Below are 16,909 nucleotides of genomic sequence, written 5' to 3'. Positions count from 1 at the left end.
AGAAGATAACATCGGAAAAAAACCCTTCTGAACATTGGCCTAGGCAAAGAATTCATGACTAAGACTCCAAAAGCAAATGCACAAACAGAAACAAATAAAAGGGATCAAATCAAACTAAAAAGCTTCTGCACAACAAAAGAAATAATCAGCAGAGTCAACGGGCAATCCACAGAGTGGGAGAAAACATTTACAAACTATGCATCCAACAAAGGACTAGTATCCAGAATCTACAAGGAACTCAAACAAATCAGCAAGAAAAAATCAAATGATCCTATCAAAAAGTGGGCAAAGGACATACATAGACAATTCTCAAAAGAAGATAGACCAACATCCAATAAACATATGAAAAAATACTCAACATCACTAATCATCAGGGAAATGTAAATTAAAACCACCATGAGATACCACCTTACTCCTGCAAGAATGGTCATAATTAAAAAGTCAATAAACGATAGATGTTGGCGTGGATGTGGTGAAAAGGAAACACTTTTATACAGCTGGTGGAAATGTAAATTAATGCAACCACTGTGGAAAACAGTATGGAGATTCCTTAAAGAACTAAACTTAGAACTACCATTCCATCTAGCAATCCCACTACTGGGTATCTACCCAAAGGAAAAGAAGTCATTATATGAAAAAGGCACATGCACACACATGTTTAAAGCACACAATTCACAGTTGCAAAGATATGGAACCAACCTAAGTGTCCATCGACCAAACAAGTGGATAAAGAAAATGTGGTATATATACACCATGGAATACTACTCAGCTGTAAAAAGGAATGAAATCATGTCTTTTGCAGTAACTTGGATGGAACTAGAGGCCGTTATTCTAAGTGAAGTAACTCAGGAATGGAAAACCAAATATCATATGCTCGCACTTATAAGTAGGAGCTAAGCTATGGGGACACAAAGGCATAAGAATGATATAATGGACTTTGGGGACTCAAGGGAAAGGGTGGTAGGGGGTGAAGGATAAAAGACTGCATATGGGGTACAGAGTGTACACTGCTGAGGTGACGAGTTCACTAAAAATCTCAGAAATCACTACTAAACAACTTATCCATGTAACCCCAAAGCACCTGTATCCCAAAAACTATTGCAATATAAAAAGAAAACTACCCAATTTAAAAACGGGCAAAAGATTTTAACAGATATTTCACCAAAGACATACAAATAACCAATATGAACAGGGAAAATTACTCCACATCATTTGCCACTCTAGAAAACACTATGACAGTTTCTAATATATTTAAACATATACCTACAGGCTGGGTGAGGTGGCTCATGCCTGTAATCCTAGCACTTTGGGAGGACAAGGTGGGTGGATAACTTGAGGCCAGGAGTTTGAGACCAGCCTGGCCAGCATGGCTAAACCCCGTCTCTACTAAAAATACAAAAATTAGCTGGACAAGGTGGCAAGTGCCTGTAATGCCAGCTACATGGGAGGCTGAGGTGGGAGAATCGCTTGAATCTGGGAGGCAGAGGTTGCAGTGAGCAGAGATAGTGCCACTGTACTCCAGCCTGGGCAGCAGTGTAAGACTCCATCTCAAAAAATAAAAAGAAATAATAAATAATAAACATATACCTATGAGCCAGCAATTCCTTTCCTAGGTGTTTATCCAAGACATACAAAAACATATGATCACATAAAGACTTATACACAAAGGTTCATAGCAGGATTATTCATGATAGCCAAACTGGAAACAATCCAAATGTCCATCAAGAGGAGAATAGACAAGGAATCTGTTGTATACCCATGCGTTCGAATATTATTCAGCAATAAAAAGGAACAAACTACTGAAACAAAAGGATGACTAAAAAAATTATGCTACATGAAAGAAGCCTTATGCAAGACAGTACATATTGTAAGATTTCATTTATATAATGTTGTAGAACAGGAAAAACTGTCAGAAAAATGTAAGAACGGTGATTGCCACTTCAGGTAGTAGTTTCAGAGCTTCACTTGGAAACGGCACAAAGGGGCTTTCAGAGGTGATAGCAATATTCTATATCATTTTTTAAAATATAGAACCTCGCTCTGTTGCCTAGGCTGGAATGCAGTGGTGCAGTCATGGCTCACTGCATCCTTGATCTTCTGGTCTCAAGCGATCCTCCCGCCTAAGCCTCTCATGTAGCTGGACCACAGGTACACAATACCATGCCTGGCTAATTTTTTAGTTTTTTGTAGAGATGGGGTTTCACTATATTGCCCAGGCTGGCCTCAAACTCCTGGGTTCAAGTGATCCTCCCACCTTGACCTCCCAAAGTGCTGGGATTACAGGTGTGGCACTGCACCTGGCCAACATTCTATATCTTAATAGGGGTTTGGATTACATAGATGTATGCATTTGTCAAAATTCAGAGGGTGTATACTTAGGATTTGTGCATTTTCTTATATGTACACTTTATTACTTTTTTAATGTTAAAAAAATCTAACCTCTGAAATTGTTTTGAGTAGGGTTGGCAGCCTATAACATGCCAAAGGCTAAGGTAGTATCATATGGTGGAAAGGGCCCAGGCTTTAAAGCCAGACAGACATAAGTTTCAATCCTGGCTTAACCATTAGGCTATGTGTTCTTGGGTAAATTACTTCTCTGTTTCCTTATCTGCACAAAGGAGGCAGTAGCACAATGTCCAACATATAATGTGTTCCTTAAATGGTGGCCAATAATAAACTGACATTTGAGATAATTTGGGGCAACAGGGCTGAAGGTGGTATCACTGCACAATTCCCAGACACCATTCCAACCAAGGTGTTAGCCTACTAAAGATTATATATGAATCTTACCTGGGATGTCTGTATTTCCATAAGGTCCCCTGAAGATTAAAACCTTAACAGAGTGCCCTCTCTCTCTCCCAAGGAGTAAATGAATGAAGACTTGCAACAGTGCTTGGCTGATTGACTCTCAGTTCCCTGAGCTGCACTCACCTCAGGGTCTGTGCCTTCTTCATAGGAGTGAATGCTGAAGGCCATGCCATCAAACATGTGGTCCACCCGCAGCACAGCCAAAGCCAGCCCGGCCACCGTCAGATTTGCTATCTGCCCAGAAAACTCCATCTTGTGACCCGTACGCTCAATTATCCTCAGAATTCTGCAAGAAACCACAGATGAAGAAGAGCATCCTACCCTTTAAAAGTAAAAAACCCATCCTCCTTGCAAGATTTCCTCATTGCAAGACTTTTCTTTGGGTTTTAATCACTATCTTTATATCGTTTAGGAATTATTAAATGAAAGCACTGGCTTTGGAATCAGACAAGTTGACATCTAAATCTTAGTTCCTCTAATTCCTAACTGTGTGGACAAATAAAATAATCTCACTTAGCTTCAGTTTCCTCATCTGCAAAGTTAGAAGTAATATTACAATCATCTCAAAAGATTGTTGTGAAAATTAATGAAATTGTTACATGTAAGCCAGACCCTGCAGGGCCTCGTAGGACTTTATAAGAAGTTTGGATTTTATTCTATGTGTAATGGAAAGCCACCTAGTGGTTTTAAAAGCAAAGTAAGGACATGATCTGATACATACATTAAAAGATTACTCTGGGTGCTATGTAGAAGATGACCCATAGAGGGTCAAGAATGGAGGCAGAGAGACCATTTAGGAGGTTATTATAGACAGTCTGGTGAGAGAAATGGGACTAGGAATAGGGTCGTGGTGGCAGAGATGGAGAGAAGTAAATGAATTCCACCGGAATATTTAAGGGATTTTAAAAATAGATGTACAGTGACAAATACAAGAGTTGGTTATTAATTGGTTGTGAGTTAGAGGGAGGTAACTAGTACTATTCTCAAGTTTTCCACTTTAGCATTGGTTGGATACATTTTATAGACATTAAGAACACTGAGGGAGCACAAAAGTTGGGGGAATGGAGTGGGGGTTTGGTTTGGGGTAAATGTTTACTTGAAAACTTATCACTAAGATTCTATTAGAATTTGAATACATCCTTTCACAACGAACGTTCGAGTAAAGTGACCCCATTGCATTGTACTAACTGAGCTTTCAATGTGTAACTACCTGACTTTTAAAATCTATGATGACTGTATGCCAATAAATTGATAATATATACAGTCGTCCGTTCGTATCCTTGAGGGATCTGTTCCAAGACTCCCATGGATACAAAAATCCACAGATGCTCAAGTCCCTGATATAAAATAGGGTCGTAATTTCATATAGCCTATGCACATCATTGTATATTTTAAATTATCTCTAGATTACTGTATAATGCCTAATATAATGTAAATGCTATGTAAATAGTTGTTATGCTGTATTGTTTAGGGAATGATGACGAGAAAAAATTCTGTACTTATGCAGTATCAACACAAGATTTTTTTAAGGATATTTTCAGTCTGTGGTTGTTTGAATTCACAAATGCAGAATGCACAGATACAGAGGGCCGACTGCATTTTACATTTTTTAAAAATAATGTCTTTCACCAAAGTATTAGTACTTACTCATTGCTTACTTCATGCAGATCAGAGGCTGAATTGTTTTGCTTTTCCAAAACAATGTTGATTATTTGTAATATAATATGGGTTAGGTTCATACTTATCTCATCACATTGTGAAATATCTGATATTTTAGAAACAATAATCTTTGTCTCTTCTTCATCCAGAACTGGGGATTCATTTATCAAATTTAAAATATGCTCTGCAACATCCTGAGCATTCTCTGGGGAAAGAAAGTTGAGACATAAAAGCTGCATGACTTAGTCTTCTGCCATTCTGGTGTGCTTCCTTCCCTTTAAAGAGTAAAGAGGGTGAGATGAGAATACCTACCAAGGTAACATGTTTACAGAAGGAAAATATTGGCCCTTCGTTTCTACAATAGGTGTAGTCCCAGAAAGTAGAACATAAGTCACTTTTTTATTCATTAAAAAGTTTTCATTCATTAAACCATTTTTCATATGCACCAGGGAAATCGTTTTGTCCCTGAAGAATTATCTTGAAATTTGATTCTAATTAAATTGAGACTTTTGGGTGTTGGATTGTGTTAAGTAGACCCCACCTTATACTCAAATATCAGCAAACACTCAGTCTATGTTTTCATAACTAAGGGTGATGGTTACATTTTCCTGTCAAGAACCATCAAACCACAGGAAAAAAAAAAAGCAAATATGGACTATGTCATAATAAAAAGCAGTTAATTTAGATTTTCCAGAGAGTAAGAACAATAGATATTAACCCGCCCACTTTTTTCTTCACTTTTTATTATGGAAATTTGCAAGCATACACAAAAGTAGAAAGAATTGTATAATGAATCTCCATGTTCCTCATGAATAACCCAACTTCAACAAGTGTCAATGAATGGCTAATCTCATTTTCTCTACACTTCCACTCACCTTTTCCCCAACCCCATATTATTTCAAAGCGAGTCCTGGATATGATATCATTTTATCCACACTTTAGTATGTATCTCTAAAATAAATGATTTTTACATGTCACAACGACAATAACAAATTAAATTTTAAAGTTAGCATTAATATTCAAAATCATCAAATATCCTGTCAGTGCCCAAAAGTTCTTGTCTCATAAATGCTTCTTCTAAATAATGTTTTGTTTGAATTATGACTCACTTTTAAAGTGAAGAGCTTTGTTAAACGAATACAGCACAAATTCGATTTTAGTTAAATATAACACATATAAAGCTGAGCTTCTTGTGGTGTCTTCCTAGCTTAAAGCACTCACATCCAAGTCCAGTAACCAAAATATAAAGGAAAATGATAAAAAATACAATTTGTTAAGAAAAATTCCCGAGAGCCAACACTCATAACACACTTAACCCAGATTATATTACAAATAGTCAACTGTTTCAGAAAATAAAATAATTCAGCATAAAATTCATCCTCTCTCTTTCTGTCTGTATTTCTCTTCCTCTCTCTCTTTCAATGACCTCCATAGTTATCAGTGTCTCCTCAAATCTCTCTCCTATCCCATGTTCCCCACAACTTAACACCTTCAAAAGCCTACACAGGCTACTTTTTGCTTTCTCCTTTTCCTCTTTATTTTCTTTCTTTATTCTCTTTTATTTCTGCAAACAACTTTCTGTTCTCATCAATGTAAATTCAGCAATCATAACTGAGATCCTCTCAATTCCTCCCCAACCATTACCCCAATTTGTCCAACAATGCCTCACATAGGAACTGAACTAGCAAAGACAGAGTTCTCCCTGAGGAGATGGGAGGCAGAAAGGAGATTAAACAAGGTTGTAATTGTTTCTGAATTAATATTTTGTCCCAGTTAGCATCCATCTTCTGGTAAGTTAAAAAAGCTGAAAAAATATTAAGACTAGCCATGATAGAAAAAGATAGTGAGCTCATTCACGGGTCTTTCTACTGCTCTTAATAAATTGCTGAGACTTTGTTGAAAATAGCAAGAGCTGCCTAGTCATGATTCTTTGGGCTTCAGTGGTGCAATTTCACTTTCACGTAGTCCCTGCTGTGGCAGAATGAAAGTAAACAGCAGGCCAATGGGAGACTAGCTATACTGTGGAAAGTAATTATAGACTTTTTCTCTGGAGTTGTATAGTTTTTAAGGAAAATTCAAGCTAAATTACACTCATCGTGTAAAAATTCCTGGTCCTCAAGCAAAAGTAATAAAGGGACTTCTCCTTTATTTGTTGCAAAATAAATTGATCCTCATTCCTTGAAATACTGTTACAGTTAATTTGCCAGTAATTACAACATTCAAAATAATATCTGCTATTTACTGAGCAATTTCTGTGAGCCAGTGTTCCAGGTTATCTATTGCTGCATAACAAATCACCCTAAAACTTAATGGCTTAAAGCAATAATGTATTATTATCCTTCATGATTCTGTGTGTTAACTAGGCTCAGTTGAGTGTTCTCACTTGGAGTGTCTCATACAGTTGAAGTCAGATAGCAGCTGAGGCTGAATACATCAGAAGGCTAATCTGGGCTGGATGTCCAACAGGGCTCACTCACATGGCAGGCAATTGATGCTGACTGTTCAGTTGGGGCTGTTGGCTGTACTCCCTACACATGGCCTCTCCCAGTGGTGTGGGCTCAGTAGTGTGTGGATCCGGCTTGTGATGTACTGGAGCTAACTTGTACCAGCTGGTGAGAACCAATTGTTAAATTTTCAGGAATTCTGTGAACTAGTTGTTAAACATGGCCATTATTAAAAATTAAATTATATAAACTTACAATTGCATAAATTATATTTTAAAATGATGCTGAAACATCTTCACTTTCTAATTATTTTGCTACATTTTACTAATCTAAGCTCTTGTGATTATTTGCATATCTACTGTATCTGCGCATGCATCTCTTACCAACTTTATAGTTCAGTCACTATACATTACATTTTAAGTTGTATTCAGCCATGGAGTAGAGGGTATTATATCATGAAAACTGGCAAAAGCTACAAATCAGTACCTTCTTTGGGTAGAGTTGGTTGTTAATATTTTTCAGCACGCCACTGTTTGGGCTTCTTATAGCATGGTGTCTGGCTCTGAGGAAGCATCTCAAATGAGAGTGTACCAAGAGAAAGGATGCAGAAATTTCCAGTCCCCCTAAAAATTAGTCCCATCATTGGCAAAGCCGCTTCTCCAAATTCTACTGGCTAAGCAGTCACAAGCCAGCCCTGATTCAACACCCAATTGACAAAGAGGGAATGAGTTGGTGGGCATTCTGGAGATAGGATACAACAGCAAAGCATTATACATGCATTTTCTCATCTATTCATCACAATAACCTTTGTATTAGTCATGAAAGTCATGAAAGTACTCACATTATTCCCTTTATATAGATGAAGAAGTTAAAACATTGAAATATTCTAACCCAATGCTGACTCCAAAGCTTGAGCTCTTCAATATCACTTTTTACAGCATCTGTGCCTTTGGCCCTTTTCTCCACTGTGTTGGGAGTTGGGACAGCTGTGCTTTGCAGTCTTTCTACCTGACCTCCTGGAAATTCCACTGTTTTCTCTTAAGCGCTCACTATCCTACCCTGATGGTGGAATGGACACAGACAGGAAATAGTTTTGTGAAAAGTTCTAGTCAACTTCACTAGAGCCTGATGCATCTTTAATATCATGGAGGTAACAAACATTGAGCACAGAAGAGAATCCAAAGAACTTCGAAATAAAGGTACCTTTTCTAATTCTGTGATATTAAAGAGTTAAGAAAAAGGAGCATTTAAGTGAGAGAGCTGAAGAGTTTTTCTTCAACCAAGATATCTAATGCTTGTCAGCAAGATTGAAAGCAAAAGAAAATAAATTGTTTCAGCGTGAATACATTTTTCTTTCCTTTATATTATATCATTGTTCATTAAGCCCTTAATTTACAAGTAGAATAGAAGGATTCTTCCAAAGATAATAAATTTGATAGTTTACTTTTCACTTATATACATTACAGTCATCATCCAACTGCTCCTTTACTCCGCGATAGTTTTTTTATATATATAAAATGACTTCTCACAGTCAATTTTCTAAAAATCCCAACCCAGTGCAGTGTTTTTGTTGTTGTTATGACTGTTTATTAACTTTTTCTTCCACAAGAGAAAATTCTATTAGCATTTCTAAAGAAAATGTGTCACTCAGAAGGAGGGAGGTCAGCGTGAAACACAAACCGTCTAACTTTCCTCCCACTCACTTCAAGCTGTAACATTTCCTATTGCCCTGACTCTTGGTTTCTGATCTAGAAATAATCAGAGCTGTGCTTGCTTTCCTAATTCTTTTACATAGTCTTCAGCAAGGATCTCAAACTTGCATCCTCTGCAAGGAAAACAAGTCTGAGAAGTTCACTGCTTCAAGGCCAATTCCCTGGTCCTTCTGAGAGGCACTGGAATGCCTGTGCCTCAATTTCTGACATTTCACTATGGGAGGGACCCATTTTATGCAGTAGAACCATGTCTGGCAAGTTGTCTATGAAGAACAGATTCAGTGTCTGGTGAGAGCTCATTTCCTGGCTCATAGACCGTCATTTTTTCACTGTAACCTCACATGGTGAAAGGGTCAAAGAAGCTCTCTGCGGCCTCTTTTATAAGGGCACTAATCTTATTCATGAAGGCTCCACCCTCATGACCTAATCCCCTCCCAAAGGCCTTATCTCCAAATACCATCACATTGGGGTTAGAATTTCAACATATGAATTTTTGGGGCACACAAACATTCAACCTATAGAATACACTTCACCAAAAGAGACATAAATATGGCAAATATGCATATGAAAAGCTATTCAACACCATATGTTGTTAAGGAATTGCCAATTAAAACAACAATGAGATACCACTACACACCTATTAGAATAGCCAAAATCTAAAACACTGACAACACTAAATGCTGGAAAGAATGTGAAACAACGGGAACTCTCATTGCTGATGAGAATGCAAAATGGTACAGCCACTTTGGAAGGCAATTTGGCAGCTTCTTACAAAACTAAACATACTCTTATCACACAATCCAACAACCACACCTTTTGTTCTTTACTCAAATGAGTTGAACACTTAACATCTATATAAAAACCTGCACACAGATGTTTATAGTAGCTGTATTCATAGTTAACAGAACTTGGAAGAAACCAAGATGTCCTTCAGTAGGTGAATGAGTAAATAAACTGTGGTACCTCCAGACAATGGAATATTATTCAGTGCCAAAAAGAAATGAGCTGCCACTCCAAGAAAAGACACATGGAAGAAATTTAAATGCACATAACTAAGTGAAAGAAGCCAATCTGAAAAGGCTGCATATTGTAAGATTCCAACTATATGGCCTTCTGGAAAAAGCAAAAACAGAGAGATAGTAAAAAGATCAGTGATTGCCAGGGGTTGAGAAGAAGGAGGGATGAATAAGTGGAGTATAGAGGACTTTTAGAGCAGTGAAAACATCCCATATGATATTGTAATGGTGGATTCGTGTCATTATACATTTGTCCAAACCCACACAATGTACCACAGCAAGAGTGAACGCTAATATAAAACTATGAACTATTGGTGATAACGATGTGTCAGTGTACATTCAATTGTAAAAAACGTACCACTCTGGTGGGGGATGTTGATGGTGGGGGAGTCTGTGCATGTGGTTGGGGGAGGGCATATGCTGGAGCTCTGTACTTTCTGCTCAATTTTGCTGGGAATCTAAAACTCCTCTAAAAAATAAAGTCTATAAAAATTAATAAAATTTAAAAACTTTTAGCTAGACTGACCAGGATAAAAAAAAGTGAAGACACAAATTACTAACACCAAGAATAAAGGTGTGTTGGGGGGCATTACTATCAGTCATAATCTAAAAGACAGACAATAGTAATAAGTGTTTACAAGGATATGAAGAAATTGGAACCTTCATACAGAGTCGGCAGGGATGTAGAATGGCACAACCGCTGTGGAAAACAGTTTTGAAGTTCCTCAAAAACTAATCATAGGGTTACCATATGACCTAGCAATTCTACTCGTCGATATATACCCAAGAAAATTGAAAACATATGTCTACATAAAATCTGTACATAAATGTGTATAGCCAGATTTTTAATAATAGCCAAAAGGTGGAAAAGAAATGTTCGTCAACTGATGAGTTAATAAGCAAAATGTGGTATATCTATATAATGGAATATAATGCATTCATAAAAAGGAATGAAGCAATGATACACGCTACAACATTGGATGAACCTCAGAAACATGAAATGCCCCAAACTGGCAAAATTCATAGATAAAAAGTAGCTTCGTGGCTGCCAGGAGCTGGGATGGGGGAGAAATAGAGAGACTGCTAATGGGTACAGGGTTCTTTTTGGAGTGATGAAATATTCTGGAATCAGTGATGATGGTTGCACAATCTAGTGAATATACTTTTAAAAACCCACTAAATTGTACACATTAAATGACTGAATTTTATGATATGCGAATATCTCCATTAAAAAGTTTGTAAACTACACTGAGATATCAATTTCTGCTTATCATATCGCAAAAAGATCCAGAAGTCTGATAACAAACATGCTGTGTTGATGAAGGAGTTGTGAAAAAGGCACTTTTCATACTTTGCAAGTGGGAATCTAAATTGCTGTAACTATTACAGAGAGCATTTTGACACCATCAAAAGTATGATCAACCCAGCAATTCCACATTCAAGGACTTATGCTTTAGGTATACCCCTACCTTCTCAAAATTGTGACATATGTGTAATATTCATCAAAGCAGTGTTTTTTTTTAAAGAGATACTCTTTATTTTGAATCTCTTTTACCTAATAATATGAATTATGCTAACAGCGTCACAAACGAAAATAAAAGCTAACATGGTCTACAAATGTATTTTTGAAAGACATGCAACCTTCTAAATCAGCTGCTTAGACAATGCTAACTCTAAAACATCTTATATACTACCAAAAATGTGAGTATTTTTAAAAGTATGTTATACTATTTTCCCTACAATGAAAAAAACACAAAAATAGTTGTACAGTCATGTTTTCATAGAAAAATGTTACTGACAACCTAAATACTCATCCATAGGAAACAGGTTAAATCAATTGTGGCACATTTACTGTGGTATATATAATACAGTGCAGAGGGGGAAAAAAGAATGAGAAAACTCTTTATATGCTGATATAATAATCTCTGCAATATATTGTTAACAGAAAAAGGCAACGTGAAGAATAGTGTGTATAGCATGCTCCACTTTGTGTACAAAAAGTGAGAGTATGTGTGTGTGTATATATATACATACACACACATATAAATGTGTGTGTGTACTTATATACACACACACACATATATGTGTGTGTATATATATATCCACATTTCATTATGGATCCATAAAATGGATCCACAAAATATCTCTGTGGATAGTAACTGAATGGCTAAGGTCTGCAGTGGGATGGAGATGTTTTACATACACCCTTTTTGTTTTTTGAATATTGAAGTTGGTGAAGTATTACTTATTAAAACTTTTTAAAAATTAAAATAAAATAAAAACAACAATTAGCCAAAAAAGTAAAATAAGGCCAGGTGCAGTGGTTAATACCTGTTATCCCAGTACTTTGGGAGACTGAGGCAAGTGGATCACTTGAGGTTAGGAGTTTGAGACCAGCCTGGCCAACATGGTGAAACCCCGCCTCTGCTAAAAATACAAAAACATCCAGGTGTGGTGGCAGGCACCTGTAATCCCAGCTACTTGGGAGGCTGAGGCAAGAGAATTGCTTGAACCCAGGAGGCAGAGGTTGCAGTGAGCCAAGATCGCGCCATTGCACGCCAGCCTGGGCGACAAGAGTGAAACTCTGTCTCAAAAGAAAAAGAAAGAAAGAAAGAAAGAAAGAAAGAAAGAAAGAAAGAAAGAAAGAAAGAAAGAAAGAAAGAAAGAAAAGAAAAAGATATGTATATAGCAAAACCAAACAAAAATCACTGAAACACTGATAGTCCTAACATTTCATGCCCCACCACCACCTCCACCAACATTAATTACCTTTGTTCTGAAATTGGATTGTCGTAAGGTAGATTTTCCTAAGTGGGGTTTGCCTATACTCTCTCTGGTTTGAGGTCAAGTAGGCAAAGTAATCGAAGTTCCATAATTTGTCTTATATGTACAAAACAATCTTACCATCACTTATGGTAATATCAGCAAGATCCACAATCTTGTCAGGAAGTTCTTGAAGCAATTTGCATTGTTTAAACTTTGGCTTTTCCCACTGAGATTTGCCCGTGTTGATGCTGATTGAACTGAAAAAAAGAGGAAAGAGCTTTCTCATCAGAGGATGAGGCAAAGATAATCTTAAAGCAAATAGTGGGAGTATCCCTAGCATGCCTTCTCCTCACCTGCCCCCAGCCTCCTGGCATAGATAGCAAAGGTGGGAGCCCAGTACTTCTTTGTGAAATGAAGAAATTTTGCTCTTAGGGAGCAAGATAACAGGCGAGGGAGCTGGGAATGGGGCGTGGGAATGTCCTGCTGGCCAAGCGTCAAGACAGAGATTCCGGCCCTCTAGACATAACTCTTTACTCTCACTGTCCCTTCTTACCCCTCTTTTAAGGGGAAATTCCTGTTGGAATGTGGTCTCTATCCAGCATACTAACTTAAAACAATTAATATAGAGCCCTCGATAGCTCATTGGCCCTCATCATCCACCCTCCCCTGTGTCTCACCCAATTCAAACCAGTTCATTTCAAGTCAGCTAACACATTTATTGGGCACCCACTCCATTCTGGGAATGGTAATAGGTAGCACAGGCAAACAGGGCAGGGCTTCATCCCTCCCTCAAGGAACTTGTAAATAGGGGGTTTAAAACTCTAAATGTAACTACTTGAAACTTAGGGCAAATATAAGATGAAAAGCTGTATAAACAAAACTGAATCTATCAAACCACCAAGGAAAGAGACGTTACTTTCAGCATTTGAGCTGAGCTGTGCGCTGAAAGGACAGAGGTAGAGAAAAATCTCTTCCCCCAACCCCAAGAGCAGACAGCACAAGCAGAGAAAGAGACCTGGGAAGCGCTCATTGAGCCCAGAACAGCAAAGGGTCATTTTGACTGGAGCGTATGGTAAAGGGAGGGAGAATGCTGAGTGAGACAGCAGGAGAGGAAGTCCACGGTCTGAAGGACTATATTTAGGGGTTTCGACTTAATTCTTGAGGCAATGTGGAGCTGGAGCAGGACGGTGGCATGACAGCAGCCATACTTCAGGAAAATCATGCTGGCAGCAGTGTAGAGTATAGTTGGCGGAGGTGGGTAAGGCGTACCATTAAGTTAGATGGCAAGGAGACAGCTCTAATAGTGGGCAATAAGAGCTTGCACCAGGGTACTGGCAGTGGGGTTGGAAAGGAAAGGCTAGATGTAAGCTCTGACTATGACTGTCAAAGCTGCAGGACTTGCTGACTGATTAGACACAGGGAGGAAAAGGAAAGCCCCTAATGTTGCTTTCTAAAAGAGTGCTTTTAAGCCTCTGTCAAAACCTGCTGCCCCTCTGGTTTTGCCCACTTAAGTTAATGGCATAAACCATGAACAGCAGAGAGTAAGAAAAGAGGGCTGATGATTTTAAAAAGGAAAATGATAAAGTCAACAATAGAAGAGTGATTTAGTAAATTACTCTAGCCCATCAACTATAGACCAGTTTCCAAGGTTGTTTTTTGAAATGAACATTAAGATCATAAATGTAAAACATGGAAAATGTTTGATAAACCATTGAATGAAATGGTAAATTACATTATTGATACAAGGACAGTGATTACTGCTACATAAAACTTAAAGGCATACAGAGAAAGGCTAGATGAAAAAAATACATGTCAACCTAAAAACAGCTATGTTCAGGCAGTAGGGTTATGGGTGCCTTTTTTCTCTTTTGTCTTCTTGAATTTTCTTCTGGGATGATGGATAACTTTTATCTTTTGTCTCCTTGAAAATTTTTCTTATTATGTTGCATGCATATGTTTAAACAGGTCCAAAAGGTAATAGAAAGAAAGACCGGCACTAGAGGTGGAGGAAGGGCACATGCTCAGACAAATGACATAGAAACATGTCCCCAATTAAGCAGATCTTTGTATATCTGAATCAGCAATTAGAACTTGGCCTGTACATACCAGATTCTTGTGGCGTTTTCATCCTCATTTTTTATGCATCTAGTTCGGGCTGTCTCCGTAGGGTTGGTTAATAGCCACTTATAAGTCCCTTTGTATTTAGAGGCTGTTTCATCGGCTTTGCAATTTCCAGGCTCTACAGAGAAAATGTATGCACATTTTAAAGGGCAAGAGGCACTTAAAAGTATTACGAACATCCATTATTATTATTACTATATAATAATATAATATTATATGTTATTATGAATGTCATTATTATGCTGCACGTAAAGATCAGCAAATAAAAAACAAAACTTTTTCTATCTAGCCATTTGGACCAGGCCTTATTGAAAATATCATTATATGGAGTGTTTTTTTTTTTTAATAACAAACCACCCAGTATAACGACATATTTAGTCCTTTTCATTAAAACAACCAGTTTATGAGATACGTTTTTCTAAAATTTTTTGTAGAGACAGCATATTGCTATGTTATAGAGGCCGGTCTCAAATTCCTGGCCTCAAGCAATCCTCCCACCTCAGCCACCCAAAGATCTGGGATTATAAGCATTAACCACCTCACCTGACATTGTTTTGTCTTGTTTTTAAAACAATACATATGCATTGAAAAAATTCAAGCCACACAGTGGAGTGTAGAGTCAAAAGTTCCCACCTACCAATTGCCCAGCTTCTGAGATACCCACTGTTATCAGTTTTATGTCCAAAGATAGGAGACTGTAGGCCAACTTCTCTCTCTGGGATGGCCCCCTTCTTAACGGACTGTGAGATGGATTTTGTTTTAGTAAACTCAGTGTATCTGACATGATCAATATAGACAGAGGAGCTCTGTTTTGTTTGTTTGTTATTTGAGGTCTTACTCTGTCACCCAGTCTGGAGCACAATGGCGTGATCATGGCTCGCTGCAGCCTCAACCTCCTGGTCTCAAGTTATCCTCCTGCCTCAGCCTCTGGAATAGCTGGCACTACAGGCATGCATCACCATGTCCAGCTACTTTTTTTTTTATTTTTTGTAGAGACAGAGTCTTGCTTTGTTGCCCAGGCTGGTCTCAAACTCTTGACCTTAAGTGATCCTCCTGCCTCACCCTCCCAAAGTTCTGGGATTATAGGTGTAAGCCACTGCACACAGTCTAGGGCTCTGTTTTTGATGTTGGTGCTGAGGGACAGGGCAAACTTCCACAGAGGGCTGTTAAGGCAAAGTTTTGCTGTCACATGAAAGAAGATGTGACCTGGGCTAAGTCTATATGATAAGTTCCCGATTTTTACTGAGCACTCACTGGGTTTCACGGCCCTGATTCTGGAAATATTTCCCTCAGGTGTTGAGAGAATGGTGTGAGAAGTGGCCCAGCCAGCTTTGCTCATCTATCCAGTCTCCATTCTGAGTGAGAGTGAAAGGTGCCTTCCTCTCACTCTTAGGACACATTCATTAGTGTCATTTACATGGTGGGCTCTGCCTGTGGCTTCAACATGTTTCTGCCCTCCATTTCACTGACACCCTGCACTGTCACAGGCTGCCCTCTGATACTTAATCAGTATGTTGCCAAGGATTTTGCGTTCTAATGCCTGTGTGTGTTATCTGGCATTGGAGCTGTGTGAGCTCAATGATTTCTACAGCAGACTATTGGGGAAAAGAAATAAAGCTGCGCTGGGAAGGAGGTGGAGTGGCCGGGTAACCTCACACTTTTACCAACAAAGCTTTGCTAATCAGAGAATATCCACAAGAGAAATCTGTGACAGTTCCCAGATCACTTGCCAAGATGAATAAGATGTCTGAGTCAATCAATAATTAGCAATTATCTATTGGGCATCTACTGTGTGTTAATGAGGAAGCTCTTCAGGTCTCTGGGTATTTATGCAAGAGGGAAAATCCTCCCATTCCATTGACAGACTGACCATTTCTAATATCCAGAGCTGACCAGCAGTCTCTGGTAACTCCTCCAGCACTCTGTTCTTCCATAAGTTCTTAAAGGTAGAAAGGTCATCAGATCAAGTGGGTACCAAGAATATGGGAAAAGCATAAAGGTGACTTCTCTCCTTTCTGAACTCAGAATTCTTACCAGGTATCCACTATGAGTTTTATAATAAAGAAGTAAGTTCATACTGCAATATCCACCCCCCCAAAAAAATTACCTAGTTTTTTCACTGCAACATGCTCAGAGTTTACTAATAACGTCAATTGATCTTGTGTGAAGTTTCCATGCGTGAAGTTGCCATGTATTTTACTTTTGATTTTGCTCATCAATTCTGAGGATGCTAAGGAAGAGCTGGCTTTTATGATGACCTGACAAACACAGCTACAAAGCAGAATAAAAAAGAAAGATTGTTGCAGTTATGTCAAGGAGTGCAACTTGGACTGCAATGCTGAAATTTTCTACAGCTGATTTAATTGGTAGTTCATAAATGTCA

At 38.2% G+C, this 16,909-nt stretch overlaps 1 protein-coding gene across 1 annotated transcript in view; it reads right to left on the bottom strand.

Annotated features, from left to right (window-relative positions):
• Window positions 1-16,909, bottom strand: part of ADGRG4 (adhesion G protein-coupled receptor G4) — a 107,417-nt gene that overhangs the window by 40,823 nt on the left and 49,685 nt on the right. Inside the window, 5 exon segments of the mRNA XM_033201613.1 lie at window positions 2,932-3,094; window positions 4,456-4,672; window positions 12,544-12,662; window positions 14,512-14,644; window positions 16,634-16,797. Coding sequence (XP_033057504.1) covers window positions 2,932-3,094; window positions 4,456-4,672; window positions 12,544-12,662; window positions 14,512-14,644; window positions 16,634-16,797 — 796 coding nt within the window.

Source organism: Trachypithecus francoisi, unplaced genomic scaffold, assembly GCF_009764315.1.
Source record: "Trachypithecus francoisi isolate TF-2019V2 unplaced genomic scaffold, Tfra_2.0 Lachesis_group6, whole genome shotgun sequence".
Taxonomy (NCBI): Eukaryota; Metazoa; Chordata; class Mammalia; order Primates; family Cercopithecidae; genus Trachypithecus; species Trachypithecus francoisi.
Note: the sequence above shows the minus strand (reverse complement) of the source record. Positions and strands in the feature narration are given on the sequence as shown.